The 17594-nt window shown below is 34.6% G+C and overlaps 1 protein-coding gene across 1 annotated transcript in view; it reads left to right on the plus strand.

Annotated features, from left to right (window-relative positions):
• Window positions 1–902: 902 nt before the first annotated feature.
• The window catches only part of LOC150099771 (uncharacterized), a 392852-nt gene continuing 376160 nt past the window's right edge, over window positions 903–17594 (plus strand). Inside the window, exon 1 of the mRNA XM_090403489.1 lies at window positions 903–962. Within this exon, the coding sequence (XP_090259615.1) occupies window positions 903–962 (60 nt within the window). The remainder of the gene's footprint in view (window positions 963–17594) is intronic.

Raw genomic sequence — 17594 nt, forward strand, 5'->3', positions numbered from 1 at the left:
TACCTTTGAACTTATTGCAACACTTCTAATATAGGGATGAAAATTAAAAACACATCATGTTAAAAAAAATAAATAAATAAAAAGGGAAGCATTGCAGTTATCAGTTTGCCTTTAAACAGACTACATACACAAAACAAACAAATCCTAACACTGACATCTGGAACGTCACACCTCTGGTGATGAAACACTGAACTAGCCAGCTCTGAAATTTATAATTAATTTATACGATGTTATTGGTTAACCTCCCTATGGCCAAGGTGGATGAAATAGTGAGACCAAATCGCACTTCTTATCCATGTTATTCAGTAGGTGTTACTGAATCTTATCGAGATTTAGCTGGATGTCTATAGACATCATGGCCGGTTGGGGAGGGGGAGTTAATTGAGGTTTAGATAATATAGAGTTCACTTTGTATTATTTGTATTTTATATTTTTGTGTGTATCATTGGGAAAAAATTTTGGAAAAAAAAATGAAAAGAATCATGAATGTTTAGAAATATTTTGGATGCTACTAACATAAGAAACGAGCTACATTACAATCTACATGGTATGCCAAAGTTACATTAATTTGGTCAACTGTTAAAACTACTGGCCTGACCTCTGACAGAAAAAAAAAACCTTATTACATCAAAGCTAGAGTCCTGTTATTATTATTATTATTATTATCTATTAGATTAAAAATCATTAAGAGATATGTTAAGCTAGAGAGCAACTAGTTTTAATGGTTGACCAAATTAATGTAGCATGTTTCTTTGTATATATGCGTATACTCAAGTGGTGAACTTAATGTGAAGGTCAAAACTTCAAGTGATTATTTTGGTTTATATATTAAACTGAAGTTTTACTATAACACAGTAGTTGTTTCCATAATTATAATAATGAATGCTGATCACTGTGTAATCATGAAGGAAAGTGAAGATATTGATGTTGTTAACATTCAAGAATGTGTCGGCATAGCTAAGGTAAGGTAGAATGGTCACTTAAGCTGAATGGGAGAGAAAAGATTAGCAAAACAGGTGTTTAATGACAGAAAAAGAGATCCAGAGGAATGCCAAGATCTAGGTGGATGATTGCTACAATTAGAATTGCAGGAAGGCTGAAATATAAGAGCTGACAGTATTGGAGTTTTGACATGTGAGAGACTAATTTGGAGGAAAATTGTCAATAGGAATTTACCAATAAGGTAAACTTTATCACATGGCACTATATTATTCATCTGTTAAGATTACATATCAGCAATTTGATGATGATGATAACAGAATTGGTATGTTTGGCAGGCTGCTGACTAAATTTATGTGGAATAAGACAGAAATTAGCCACAACACTAAATTGGCAGTGTACAATATGGTGTCCTAACCAATTTTAACTTCCATGTTCTCAGAATTGGGTTGGATATGAAACATTTGTTCAAAAACCTTAGATATGAGAGTTATATGAAAAAAATTAGGGGAATGAATATATCACATCAATAGCAGCATCATATTAAAAATAAATATATTAGAAAGCAACTTGACATTGTTATCAGTGTTAATTAAATGTGTTTTCTTTATTAAAAACTGCTCCAAGAAACTGTTAGGTCAAGTAATTCAAAGCTCTGTATTTCTTTCTATCCTCCCTGATTATTTCTTCATGAACACTGTTCCAGTTCAGGTTTCTTTTTTCTGAATCTCTTATTTGGTCTTGCCAACTTTTCATGGTCTTCTTGGCTTTTTCTGCTCAGTTGTCATTTCACAATTTCTTGATATTCTTTCTAAATTCATTCTGCATTTTTGAAAATTATGGAGACAACTATCATGTTTGAATAAAAACTTTAGTTTAATATAACTAAAATCTACAATTCGACGTTTCGACCTTTATGTCAAGGTCATCTTCTGGAGCATACAAATATACACAAGAAACAAGCTATACTACAATCAAACTGGTTCGTTAAAGACACTGACCAACCGTTACCACAATTGTTGGCCTGACCTCTGGTGGAAAAAAAAAAAAAATACAAATTAAAAATAAAAAATTATACATCAACGCTAGAGTCCTATTATTTGTGTTGTCTACTATATACATATACTAACATCATTCCAGCAGTTGGAGTGGAATGGTTTCTAATACTAGCTGATTGGCTAGAGTCCTGACTTATGTTGAATCTTTCATATTTGGTTGGCTGAATGTGTGCCATCCAGATCCTTGGAATTTTCATACCATCTTTGTTATTGATATTTGGGTGGTTTATCAGGATTTCGCAGGATTCCTTAAATTTTCTTTCGTACCAGGTTTTTGTGTGGTGTAAGGAGCAGGTGCTTTTCCAGTTGATTTGGTGTGAGGTGTTAAGTGCATGGTCTGAGAGGCCTGCTTCACCATAATGGTTATATTTGATGTGTCTAATGTGTTCTTTCTTGCGTATAGGGATTGTCCGTCCTGTTTCACCAATGTACGGTAAGTTACAGGTGCAGCGGATGCAATAGACTCCAGGATGTGCTAATGGGAGGAGAGGCTCCTTAGAGGAGCTGAATATGGTTTTAAGTTTAGTGGGTGGTTTAAAGGTGGCGTTGAGGTTATAATGTTGTAGGATTCTGTTGATTTTTTCTGATAGCCCTTTAATGTATGGGATGGCTATGGTTTTACTGTAATCTAGATTCGTTTTTGTTGTGGTTTTATAGAGTATTTTATTGACAGTATTTTTGTTATAGCCATTATTTATGAATGTGTCACTAATGATTTTTAGTTCTTGTTTTAGGGCTTGCTGGTTAGAGCAAATAGTTGTGGCTCTGTTTTTAAGGGTGTTAATGACTCCATATTTTTGTGCTGGGTGGTGGTATGAATTTGCATGTATGTATTGGACATTTTTTTTTTTACTTATGTACTATAACAAGGTGACCAAAACCTTGGACAGGGAAGATGCATATACAGTTGTGTACTTGAATTTTGCAAAAGCTTTTGATAGATTGCCATACGACAAGCTGGTAAATAAATTGAAACAGATGGGATTGGATAACAGACTTCTGAGTTGGATCAGTGATTGGCTGTCAGATAGGTATCAGAAAGTTGTATATGGGGGTACAGTATCCTGAAAGAGGAAGGTCGTGAGTGGCACACCACAATGGTCAGTTTTGGGACCATTGTTGTTCAATTTATATGTTAATGATATTGGGATGGGTTTAATTAGTGATATGCAGCTGTTTGCAGATGATGCAAAACTGGGGAGAGTAATACAGAGTCAAGCAAATGACTCTGTATTACATAGTGAAACATGATCTCCCTTTAACAAACCCATGCTGATAACCACAGAGAACATTGCTGTTATCAACCCATTTCTGTATTCTACTTTTCACCAATCTCACCACTTCAGACATACAGATTGGCCTATAATTTGAAGCTACACCTTGTCACCACCTTTATGTAGTGGAACAATTTTACTTTCTTCCACTCCCTTGGAACCTGTGCTGTTGCAAGACTCTTAAACAGACATGCTAATGTTACTGCCAATTCCCTGGACCATTCCCTTAAGATGCATGATGATATGTCATCAAATCCTATCACCACATTGACAACAAGTTTATTTCCCCAAATACTTCCTTCTCACTCACAATTAAGCCATCCTCTCCTATGTCCTTTACACTAAAGTTGCATATGATTCCACCCTGATCAGGATGAAATACCCTTATAAATTGATCACTGAATATCTCAACAATGTCTTCTGCAGCAGTTGCCATTCTACCACTTTCATCTATTAACATCATCTTACCATGATCATTCTTACTTCTGCTTGCCACATATCTAAAAAAACTCTCGAGTTTTTCTTCACCTGATTTGCCAATTTCTGCTCATACTGTACTTTTGTTTTCCTTACTAACTGAGTCAATTTCCTGGCTTGTTCTTTATATTCTTCATGTAACTGATTATTACTATTATTCATCTTTGTTTCTTCCAAAGTACCTTCTTTTTCCAGATTTCATGCTTAAACCCCTCATTCATCCATTTTACACCTATCTTATTCAGCCTTTTGGCCTTCAAAATACATTAATGCTGTTATGTATTTCTTTGTCAGTTCCCATGCAGCATTTATTTCCTTACTGCTCAACTCCTCATGCCATGTTATAGCTTCAAGCTGTCTCCTAAGCATGTCATAATCACAGAAGTCTGCATATAGCTACAACCCAGATGATCACTTTGTGATCACTCTCACCAACTGGAGGAAAGTTGTAAAATCCCACTTACAATTACATCCTTTGATGGAATGATCAGATCTAAATTTCTTGATCCTTGTGTGCCCTCCTTTACAAGCTGCCTGAGATAGTTATCTCTCAAGAACTCGAGAAATTCATTTTCCTTATTCCCAAATGCTATCTCTTCATTCCAATCTATACTGCCAAAATTAAAATCACCCGTAATAATTATCCTTCCTTTGTTCACTAATCCAAGTTGTTTATACATTTCTTCATCGCCAACCTCCACATTCCCGGGCCTATATCAATATTCATCTAAATATGTCTTCCTGTCAACCTCCATGTTACACTACACTGCCTCATAACCATTGCCATTATTTCCCTCTTTCATGTCTACCTTATGTGGACATAATTCCACTGTTATCATCAGCAGCACTCTCCCTCCCTCCCTTCTTGTCCTTTCTATCCATGTGAAAAATACTGTATCCTTCCATTTCTATTCCTGTCAGTATATCATCTTCATTCAACCATGTTTTTTATTCCAATGATTTTGGGGTGAATAAACTCAATCAGTGAAACCATTTTATCTTCCTTATTTCTGATACTTCTGACATTTGTAAACAAACACAGTAATTAAATTTTAGGTCTATAACCAGTCCTATCCAAGCCACTTGTTTATTGTGATTTCCTTACCACACCTGACCACTCATCTTTATCACCACTTACCACATATATCTGCTAAGTCTCAACTTCTCCACCCACATCATAATATACTCCATCTTCATATGCACATTCACTTCACTTTCAACATCCACTCTCCCTATGTCATGTCTCCCTGTCTACCTGGGCTATCACCCCCATCATTTCTCTGTTCTTCTAGCATTCCCATTTTCTCTTCATCTCACACTACTACTGTTTTCGCTGCCAAGCACTGGTGTCTCTTCAGTATCACCCTCCTGATTTTTCCCTTCATCTCTTTCTTCTGATCTCTTGCACACACTGTACTTCCATCCAGCAATATTTTCTCCAGTCTACTCACTCCAAAGCCATTGAAATGCAACCCATCGCACCTGTATAATTTCATTCTTCCCTTTTTTTGTTAATCTTCATCTCTCTGCTGCATAAGACAAAATGGACAAAAAGTAACTTCAGTGTATTGTGGTCACTTAATCTGAATAAATGAGGAAGGATAATCGAAATAAGCATTTGATGCCCAGGTGGCAGGAGAAAGACTGGGCAGTTAGAAGTGTCATAGAGGCTGAAATATAATGACTGACAAATAAGAGTCTAATTGTATGAAGCTAGTAAGAACATAATCACTAAAGTGCTATCATGGTATCCTGTACACTCAGTGAGATGTCTGTGAGTGTAACACTCATAGCATTATATTTAACCCTAGACAGTTGGCTTGTGGATTATATTGTTTTGCTGTTAGTAGTTATTCTTTCAATATTCTCTGTATGCAGAAAATTTTGCACACACGCACAGAACATGTTAAAATACATATTGGGACACCCCTATATTTTGGAGAAACAGATTTGAATTGCATGCACACACACACACATTAATAGTGCATGAATGTTCCTTTGGACTTGATCACACTTTCCATTATTTTGGACATATCTCCAATTTGTGAATTTTTGTCTATTTTTCCTTCACCTTATAACCACCACTCCATATATTTTTGACCATTGTTCATGACCATTTGACCAGTGCATGTCATAATAATGAAAGTTTTTTCACTTGGTTATACGATAAATTAACAATGCCAAGAAATTATATTCTTGGTTTCATCCTTTATCTAAGCGTAAGCAAACAAAGTTTGTGCATGACTTGGCTACCTGTAGATAGAGGCTAATGACTTCATATCAGTTGTCTTAGTATCCAAGGCACATATTCTTATGGACATGTATAATGCTATGCATTATGGGAAGGGCCACTACCAGTTTCGATGGTTTCGAAAATCGGAGACCGATTTCAATGATGAGACCACAATAAAGGTCAGAACCAGTCTGGGTAGTGTTCCTTCCCATAATGCATAGCATTATACGTGTCTGTAAAAGCATCTTTAATTTATCGTGATATAATGGTACCTGAAACTTGACATGGCCTGTTGTTATGTTTAAGGTGACAACAGCCATCAAATGTCTGAATAGACATTTGATAATTGTGGTCATCTGTGTTGGTTGTTTAATGAGATAGGTCCATGATGTAAAATTGTGCCTCATTTCTTGTTGCACTGTTGAGGTTTTTTTATATATGGAAACCAAGATGATATCTGGCCTATGGAATTATGCATATAAGTTGAAGAAATATGGTCTTTCAAGTTGGGAGATGTGATTAAAACACAATTTGGTAAGGAGATTTTAATTATATAGATACAATTGAGATTTTGAAACTCATGGCAGGTGGAGAGAGAGAACTCAAGATCCTCCTTGGAAGCTGAGTAAGAATGTGGTCAGGAAGCATGTGAGGTCCAAGTTCTTCTCATGTCATGTGGTAATTGAGTGGAAGGGAATGACGTTGGATGTTATGAGTGCATCTTTAGGATTGTGTTCAAGGAGAGATAGGTATCTATGCATTGTTGAACTTGTGAAGCCATATGGAACTGGTGCCTACCTCCATGATTCTAGACTGCCAGAAGAAAGACTTTTATAGGAGTGATTCTACTTGCCTACTGTAGGAACTTTTTTTTTCAGTGAGTTCCCAAGATAATCAATTTTTTGCATAGACAAATATGTTTTTTTTCTTGAAAAGTTTGAATTTTTAACCCTATAACTCAAAAATCAACTACAGAACTTGCACTGTTTCAGACAATATTATATATCTGTTATGATTTAGGACCATGGATGGTACTTACCTTCTGAACTCTTCTCAGATGCTTGTAAAAACACTAATAGTCTTGGGCTTAGCTGCCAATGACAGCTTTTTTTTTTTTTAATTATAAACTTTGTTTATGATAAACTAAAGTTGCCCTGTATTATTACTCAAGCATCAAATTATATTCATATCTGTGTCAGATGTGGTTAAAATGTTGGAGAGGCTGGTGAGAACCAGAATCCAGAATTGGGTGGACAACAATGGTGTTATCTTTGATGGACAGCATGGAGTTTCTAAAGTGAAATCAATCTTTTAGTAATCTACTTAGTTATTACAATAACATGACAGCTTTATTGGACAGGGAAGAGAGATACACAGTAGTATACTTAGATTTTGAAAAAGCTTGATAGATTACTGCAAGATAAGTTGATAGTCAAACTAGAGCAGATGGGATAAGATATTAGATTAGTGCATTGGATCGGAGATTGGCTACTGATAGGCATCAGCAAGATGTGTTTGGGGGGGGGGGGGGCGGATCAATATCCCAGAAGAGGAAAGTCACTAGTGGTGTACCTCAGTGGTCTGTTTTAGGGCCATTGCTGTTTAACCTGTATGTTAATGATTTTGCAAAGATTTGGATGGGGATATTCAGTTGTTTGCAGATAATGCAAAGTTGGAACAAACTATGAAGGTACGGCAGATGCTGTGACCTTACAAGAAGACTTGAATAGATTGAATGACTGGGCACAGGAGTGGGGATGACAGTTCAGTGTTGCAAAATGTAAGGATGGGATGTAGAATTTATGCTTGGTGGGGATATATTGTTGGAGGTGGAGGAAATAAGAGATCTTGGGGTAATGGTAGATAAGGATTTAAAATAGAAGACACATTGCCAAAATTGTGAGAACAATACAATGAATTCTAGGAATGATGCAGAGGAACACTGACTTGTAGAAGTAAGGAGATTCTTGTTCCGTTGTATAAGGCTCTCATTAGGTCACCTGGTTTTCAAAAGGACAAAGAGATGTTGAAAACGGTCAAGAGGCTACTGACTAAGGTAGTTTCTGATCCCTGGAATGTTGAATAAGAGGAAAGGTTGAGAAGATGCAATATACAGAATATAGTGGATAAGAGGAAGAAATGTGATATGATTGAGATGTACAAGTTGGTAAGGGGTTGTTATATGATCAACATCGAAGAGGTTTTTCATAAAACGGTGGGGAGATTAGGGGGGAGAACCAGAGGTCATCCCTGGAAGTTGTATAAGGAGAGTGTGAACAAGGGAGGGAGAAGCAGGTTTTTTTTTTTGCATGCAGAGTTGTGAATGATTGGAATGCCTTGCCTGAGAGAGAGAGTAGTGTCTGCAGAGAATTTGAGTGTGTTTAAGGTGCAGTATGATGAGCTGTGTGTATGACAAAAGGTCCTCCTAAATGAGTCTTTGACTTCATAGGGTCTTAGGGTAATAGTAATAATAATAATATTACTCCCTTTGGAAATAAAAGGTGTTACAAATTTAATTTTATGTTGGCATTGACTGTTGAGAGAAGGGCCTTCTCTTAATGAGTCCTTAGATTCCCCCAAAGGAATCCACATAATGATGATAACAATAAAAATTATCTTGACTCCACAATTACTATGGTTCTTTCCTTATCAGCTGTAGTAGTAGTAATGTTGTAATTAATTCTTTATTAATGCAATGAGAAAATTTACTTTGACTATAGTTGAGATATGGAAATTAGGTAAGTTGTGTGCTACCACTTTCCTGATTTCATCCTCTCCATTCCCAGGAAGCAACATGTTTCAGAATTGCTTGGTTGTGGCATGCAATACATTCCTTGCCTTCTGTTTCATCCATTCCTTAATATAATAATATTAAAAATTTTTTTAAAAATTATTGATAATCATTGATAAGTTTATACACTATTTTAAAATTTATACTTTGAAGTGCATATTTTAATGTTTTTTTTTCCTTTTCCTCCCATTTGTTCTTTCTTTGGGGAATATTTGATACAGTTTCTGCTGAGGTGAGTTAATTGCAATGAAATTATTTAACTTTACAGAGGACAAATATATTTTGTTGTTATATTTTCAGTATTCATTGCTCATGCTGTTTCCATCCACTAATTATCACATCAAGGAAACAAATCCTAAAATACAATTATCTTACTGTATATAGCAAGTTGTTTTGTTCACAATATCATCCTCTAATGTAGTAATCAAATCTAATATCCATAGTTGTGTATGGCTATATGTTGCCTGAAGTAGCATTTTTCAGAACTTGAAGAAATTCATTTTCCTTATTTTAAAATGCTGTTCCATCATCCCAATATTTCTGTAATTAAAATGATCCCTAATGATTCCTCTTCTTTCTTATTTGTAAACAAATTTTCTTAAACATTTAATTTTCATCCTCCACATTTCCGGATTTAAAACTATTTAGAGTTAAATATCATTCAAAAGATTTTTATCCAGTAGTAAAATTTTTTTATCTATCACTAAAAGTAAACAGTTACTTATATTTTGAATTTTTTTTTTTTGTAGAGAATTCTGATAACTTATGGCTTCATTTGTAGAAAGTTTAAAAATTAAACTTTTTAATGCTCTTTGCATTTCTTTCTTAATTTTTTTTTCATTATTGTTTAATTTTTTTTTTTTAATTTTTATATAAATTTAATACATTGATTTTTTCTCATAATGGAAAGAAATATTAGTTTCTGAACTTTTACTCTATAACCACTTTATAATTCACCTAAAATGTTTATATTAAATTAATAATATTAAAAAAATACCCATTTGAAGTCCATATATATATTTGTACACTTCTTTTGGAGAGTTTGTTAATGAATATCAGTTAAACAGGACACCTGGCACCTTTACTGTATTAAAGCTAAAATAGAATCAGATGCTGAAAGTTGGTTGAAGAGTATGTGTATAACTTGTAGAATTTTTTCCTTGTGTTTGTTTTTCCTAAAGAAAGGTTATGTTCATCTCACAGGTATTATTTGGTTTCTTTTCTACGGATGTATTTATTTTAACAAGAATACTACTTTCTCCAAACCTTACAATAAATTTGATGTATGGCATTCACTTATCTTAGTGTCATAAATGAGACAAGAGAATTGTAATATAATATTGAATTGTTTATTTAACACACACACACACACACACATATACAGGTAACCCTCGTATAACGTGGTACTTATACAACGCGGTTTCGATATAACGCGATCTACAATTTCTAGTAACCCTTTATTTATTTTTTTCATATATTTTTCACCACGCCACTTAAAAACCTAATTTTATCTGCATTAAATTTGTGTCTGCCCATATCGCGCAAGTAGTTATAAGTATCGAATTTAGTTTTATTGTATCCCTGAATAAGGTACTGTACAGAGGCTTTTACACTCTGTGTAATTCTCAACAAATAGTGCAATTAGAGACAACTGGAATAAAAACGGCACTAACTAATGAATCACGTGTCCTCCTCTCACAGAAACTATGCTGTATACACTCAAGCAAAACTATATGTTGCACCGGAAACACAGTATCTAACTAAACATTATTGTCAGATTTTTCAATTATGAAATAAGTATTTATTTTATTGCATTTGAAATTCTTGATGTTATTATGACAGATCACAGCTAACTTCAAATAAAATTCTACCAAGAATTGAAACATGCCATATAATAAGTGTGTGAGTTCGTCTGCCACCTCAAACACAAACAAGCAGCCTTAAAATTCAACCAGGGGTTGAAACTTTGTTTGAGTTGAGCCAGCCGGTAATGAGAAGTTCCTTCGGAACGATAAATGACACCCTGTCGTGAATGTGTTAAAACTAATAGTGAATGTTGTTATGACAATTTCAGATGCTATGGAATTCGACTGAAGAGAATTAGCATTTCAACTCAACACTTGTCATTTGTCTTTGTCTTTGGGTCGTGCGATCTTTTGTTAATACTGCACCAATCATATGCACATCTTCATAGCTGCTCTCTCATGTTAAACAAAATTCAACTTGTACGTATTGTAATAATAATAATAAAAAAAGTTGAATAATTTATAAGCGTATAAAAGGATATCATCTGTTAATCATTGACATGTCAGCAAAATTCTCGTATGTGCCATCCCTGGCACGAGTGTCATAGGTTCGCCATCTAGGGTTTACTCTATAAAGTGTTTATTGTTGACAATTGTCTTCGTTTTCTGCCAGGAAAGTGCATTAAAAATCATAAGTGTGTTATTCTCAAGATGAGCAGTTTATTTTCTGGTGAGCTACATACAATATATAATGCTTTTTTTTTATGTAAAAGTTTATTTTTATTGTAATGGCCACTAAAACTGCAACGAAAGGGAAAAACCAACATTGAAGAGGAAATTCATTTTTCTCGAAGAAAAAATTAAAATTTTGGATCGATTGAAAATTGGAGAAAAACCAGTAGTTGTTGCAAGGACTTGAATTTAAATGAATCAACAATTCAAACAATCAAACAAAATGAACATAAAATTCGAAAAAGTGTTTATTGCTGGGTCAACGGTGAGTGCAAAGCGCGTTGCTCGTGTACGCGATATTCTAATAGAAAAAATCGAGAAATCTCTAATGATATGGATAGAAGATTGCACTCAAAAGAAAATTCCTTTGGATGGACATCTTATTAAGCAAAAAGCTCTCAAAGTTTATAAACATTTGAAAGAATTTGATCAAGATTCTTCAGAAGAAATCTCTTAGGTAAGGGTTGGTTCGAAAGCTTTAAAAAACAGTTTTCTTTGTATAATCTTGAAATCCAGGGAGAATCAGCATCAGCAGACTTTGAAGCTGCCCGGAAATACCCAGCAGAACTTTTATTAAAAATCATTGAAGAAGGTGGTTATAGTGCAGATGAATCTGGGTTATATTGGAAAAAAATGCCAAAAAGCACCTATATTTCGAAAAATGAAAGATCAACTCCTGGATTCAAAGTTTCCAAAGATAGAATTACTCTACTGTTCTGTAGTAATGCATCAGGTGATTACATGACAAAACCAATGTTTATTAAGCGATCCACAAATCCTCGTGCGATGAAAGGGCTCGACAAGTCCACCCTACCTGTTTATTGGCGGGCCAACAAAAAGGCATGAGTTACAGCTAGCATGCTTGAAAATTGGTTTTTCAAGTGTTTTGTACCCGATGTAGAAAGTTACACAAAGAAAAAGAATATGGACTTCAAAATTCTACTAATTTTAGATAACGCACCAGGCCACCCAACAAATCTAAGCCATCCGAATATTAAAATAACTTTTTTTGTTGCCTAATACTACTTCACTTATTCAACCACTCAACCAAGGAATAATATCAACATTTAAGTCATATTATATTCGTCGAACATTTCCATTAATTTTGGAAAAAATGGAATCTAATCCAAACATGACACTGCCTCAAGCGTGGAAAGAGTTTTCAATATTGAATTGTGTGAAAATTATTTTTCTGTCCATTAAGGAATTACAACCCTCTATGCTGAATGCTTGCTGGAAAAAAATATGGCCTGAAGCTGTTCTGGAACAAAATTTCGTACCTCCAGTGGATCCGAGCTAAGTCGTATAATAAACGTCGCACACGTTTTTGGTGGAGAGGACTTTTGCGATATGGTTGTGAATTGAAAATTAGTGAATTAATTGATGGGGAAATAGATTTAAATGAGGAGGAACTGGTACAATTAATAGATGGCGTTGAACCAAATGGCGGGGAAAGTTCTGCCGAAGATTCTAATTGTGATGAATCCGTTAAAGAATTCAGTTTAAAGGAATTAGCAGAAGGACTGGACTTGGCAAGAAGGTTAGGAAGTTATTTTACAGATAATGATCCCTCAATGGAGCACTCGAGAAAATTCACGAGACAATTGGATATTTGTTTAGCGCCATATTATGAACTTAATAAAAAATTGCAGCATAGTGGTAAGCAAGGTCTTATTACTGACTTCTGGATGACTAAACCAGCCAAAGTATGCAATGAGAATTATACAAATGATGTCCAAGAGATTTCAAGTGTAGAAGACTTTCGGCCACTCGTAAATAAAGAACATCTACGAAATGTTATTTCTCTAAGACAGTAATGATGATTATAATATGCGCTTTATTTTATTGTGTCTAAAACATTTATGCATTGTGTGCAATGAAGTTTATGTACAATTTGTAATTTTTATAATTTTATACTATTGTATTTGTCTCATAGTTTATATTTTCTTAACTTACATGAATTACCTGAATTAAATAAAAATATTTTTTGGTTGGATATGTCATTGTTGTTTATATAATTTAAAAAAAAAAACAGATTTCGGAACCTAATCCTACTTTTTCTATGTTATCTAAGTCTCGCATAACGCGATTTATATAACGCGGTATTTCTATGGAACCTAACATCCACGTTATACAAGGGTTACCTGTATATAACAATTTGTAGTATTATTTATATATATATATATATATATATATAATTATTTACATAAAATTCATTTAAAAAGATTCTATAAGAGTTACACTTTCTCCCTAACGTTTTCTCATACATTTAAATTTCATTTCAGGAATTTTAAAAAAATTTTAACAGGAAAACAAAACAAAGTATCCAAGATATAAACAAAATATTTACAAATTTCTTTGAAAATCCATCCTAGGATTAACAACTTTGGGATTCCAATGCCAGCAGCGTGAAAGGGTTTATAAGGCTGGTGATTATGAGAAGTTCAGGAGACACTTGCAGGTGTAACATGGAATGAGGAGTTGGCTGGAAAGGAGATCATTGCAGCTTGGGACAGTTCAAGAACTATCTTGTAGAAGCAGTGTCTGAATGTATTCCAAGTGTCAGATGGTTAAATAAGGTAGGAATAAGGTGAAATGCACGAATGAAGAGATTAAGCATGCGATACAAAGGAAAAAGGCATTATGGAGGCAGCTTAAGAGGAGTGGTAATAATCAATTCCATGAGGATTACAAAGAACAGGCAAGGAGGGTGACTTGGTTGGTAAGGGTAGCAAAAGTGAAGTATGAGCAGCAGTTAGCTAATAAAGCCAAAAAGAATCCTAGGGAGTTTTTGCAATATGTAACCAACAAAAAAAAATAATAATTATAGAAGAATAACATAGATTGGAGAAAATGGTATAAGAACAACTGTTGCAGAGGATATAGTTGAGATATTTAATAAACTGTTCATAAAGGTCTTGCATTCTTGAGGAATGTGCCAGGGAGTTGGCATCTGCTTTAATATATTTGTTTAATATTAGTCTTGCACTGGATCAAGTTTCAAAGGAATGGAAGGAAGCAAGATTGTGCTGATTCATAAGGGAGGTTACAGAACTCAAGCATCAAATTATAGGCCTATCTGTGGGGCCTATAATTTGAGTTGTTGTAAGTTGTTGTGGTTAAAGTGTTGGAGAGACTGGTGAGAACCAGGATCCAGAATTAGGATGACAACAATGGTATTATCTTTGATGGACAGCATGGATTTGCTAAATGGAGGTCATGTTTTAGTAATTTACTAATTTATTACAATAAGGTGATGGCTTCATTGGACAAAGGAGATGGATACACAGTAGTATACTTAGATTTTGCAAAGGCTTTTAATAGATTAATGCATGAATAAGTTAATAGTCAAACCAGGCCGGATTGGATATTAAACTAGTGCATTGGATCACAGATTGACTATCTGATAGGTACCAGCAAGTTGTGTATGGGGGAGCAATATCCCAGAAGAGGAAAGTCACTAGTGGTGTGCCTCGGGGGTCTGTTTTAAGGCCATTACTGTTTTAACCTGTATGTTAATAATATTCAGTTGTTTGCAGTTGGGATAATGGAAAGTTGGGATGAACTATGGAGTAGAGCAGAGCAGATGTTGTGGTCCTACAAGAAAACTTGAGTAGATTGAGTGAATGGCCATTGGAGTGGGAATGCCAGTTGAATGCTGCAAAATGTAAGGTTTAAAAATTTTGAAAACAAAGATTGGATGTAGAATTTATGCTTGGTGGGGATAACCAGTTAACAGATTTCCATTTTCTAGATAGCATCAAGAATTTATATAGAAGTTTTGGTGCACCAACTTAAATGTGAGAATATTATTCCAAGGTTGGGTGGATATGAGATTTGCATGGGATATTTGCATTTGTCATCATCATAATCATCAAATTCCTGACATGTATCCTCAAGGGGTGTACAGGATATGATAGTACTACATGAAATATTTACATCATTACTAACTTCCTATCTACAATTTTCCTCCAAATCAGTCTGTTACTTGTCAAGACTCCAACATTATCAGATCTTATATTTCTATCATCTAAGGCACTTTGTACTTTATCAATCCACCTATATCCTGTTCTTCCTTTGGGTCATTTTCCTGCCAACCTGACAGAGAACACTTGTTTTACTAATCTTTTCTCGCCTGTTCTGTTTAAGTGACCATACCACCTGAGATTAGCTCTGCTAACACATTCCTGGATGCCGGCAATGTCAAGTTCTTTATTAATATCCTTGTTTTTAATATGATATTGCCATCTAATCATTCTCAGGACTCTCATATCTGCAGTCTCTAGTCTTTGATCAAGTATTTTACTTTTGACCCAGCTCTCAGATAAGTTAAAACTGGTTTGAACACTGTCTTGTATACAGCTAATTTAGTGTTCTGACTAATTTCTCTCTTATTCCATATGAATTTATTCAATTGACTTCCTACCATACCAGCTTTGTTGATTCTGTTGTCTATTTCCATATTTAATTTACCATTTTCAGTAAAAATCGTGCCTAAGTAGCTGAAATGTTTTACTTGTTCTACAGTTTCCCCATTCACAACACAATTGACATTTTCAACAATTCTACCTATTTTCATTGTCTTTGTCTTTTTAATGCTGACCTTCATACCATGTCTATTACAACAACAGTTATTCAGTTTAGTCAGGGAATCTTGCAAACTTGTAGCAGATTTATTTAGAAGTATAACATCGTCCACTTAAAGCAAAGAGCTGACATTAACATCTCCAATTTTGATATCATGTTTAATACCACTTTCCTTCATAATGCGATCCATATAGATAATGAATAGCAGAGGGGATAATGTACATCCTTGTCTCACACCAGATTTAACATTAAACCATCTCCTTGTACTTCCTTCAATTCTAACTGCTGACTTACAACTCAAATAAAGACTAAGTATTGCTTGATTCAATGCCCCATTGATACCATATAACTGTAGTGTATTGAATAGCTTCTCTCTTGGCACCTTGTCATATGCCTTTTCCAGATCGACAAAACTTAAATACAGATCTTTGTTATATTCCCATGCTTTCTCAACTATTTGTCGTAAAGTGAATATCTGATCCTGACAGCCTCTATTTGGCCTGAATCCAGCTTGTTCTTCACCAAGCTTTTCTTCCACAATTCTTCTCAACTGTTTCTCAAGTATACTTGTATAGATCTTTCCAGGAACACTCAGTAGGAAAATACCTCTGTAATTCTCACATTCAGTTTTATTTCCCTTTTTATATATGGGTACTATTAGAGCTCTCCTCCAATCATCGGGAATTCGTCCCTCTGTCCAAGCTTTCTGAACTATGCAGTGCAGCCACTGTAAGATTTTTATACCACCATACTTCAGCATTTCTGGTCGAATATCATCTACTCCTGCTGCCTTTCCACATTTCAAGCCGTTGATGGTTATTTTTACTTCAAGTATGGATATGTATTTCTGACTGTATGCGTGTTGAGTGTTTTTTTACCACTGTGCTATTACTGCTTGTTTCATTTAGCAATTTTTCGAAGTAATTACTCCATACTTCAAGGATATCTTTTTCTCTCGTTTTCAAGTCACCTTTATCATCTCTAACTCCTTTTACAGCACTCTTTCCTCCATTTCTAAGCTTCTTCAACAACCTCCAGAATATCTTGCCACCTTCTTGATATTTATTTTCTATATTCTTGCCAAAGTCCTATTATGACTTTTGTTTAGCTAGTTTTATACAGTGTTTCACTTTCTTACATTTGTCTCTGTATTCTCTAAGAGCACAAGCTGACTTATTTGCTGTAACTTTTGATATGCTTTCTTCTTTTCCTTCACTGCCTGTTTAACTTCTTGTGTCCACCATGGAGTTCTGATTTTTCTATCCTTGCAGACTACCTCACCTCATGCCTCTCTGGCTGAATCAATCAGTGTTTTCTTCAAGGCTTGCCACTGAATCTCCAAGGTTTGGTTCTTGTTCTCAAACTCTTTCATTTTTTCTTCAATAATCTTTGTGTATTTTAGTCTACAGTTCACATCTGAGAGCTGCTCAACTTTTATTCGCTTTAAACTTTCTTACATGTTACTGTTTTCAATGTGAAATTCAATTTTATTCTGCTGAAGACTAAATAGTGATCACTTCCAATTTCAAATCCTCTGTACACTCTGGTGTCCTGCACCAGGGAGAAAACATCACTATCAACGATAACATAGTCAATGAGACTTTTCTTATTCCTTGCTTCTTTTATCTATGTGAATTTGTGCACATTTTTATGTTGGAACATGGGGTTAGTAATAACCAGTCCATGTCCTGAGCAGAAATCCAACATGTATTTGCCATTATTATTAGCTTTGCTCTTTTCTCCAAATTTTCTCAAAAT

Source organism: Typopeltis vanoorti, chromosome 14, assembly GCF_054136105.1.
Source record: "Typopeltis vanoorti isolate ZY-2024b chromosome 14, IOZ_Tvanoo_1.0, whole genome shotgun sequence".
In the NCBI taxonomy this organism is placed as follows: Eukaryota; Metazoa; Arthropoda; class Arachnida; order Uropygi; family Thelyphonidae; genus Typopeltis; species Typopeltis vanoorti.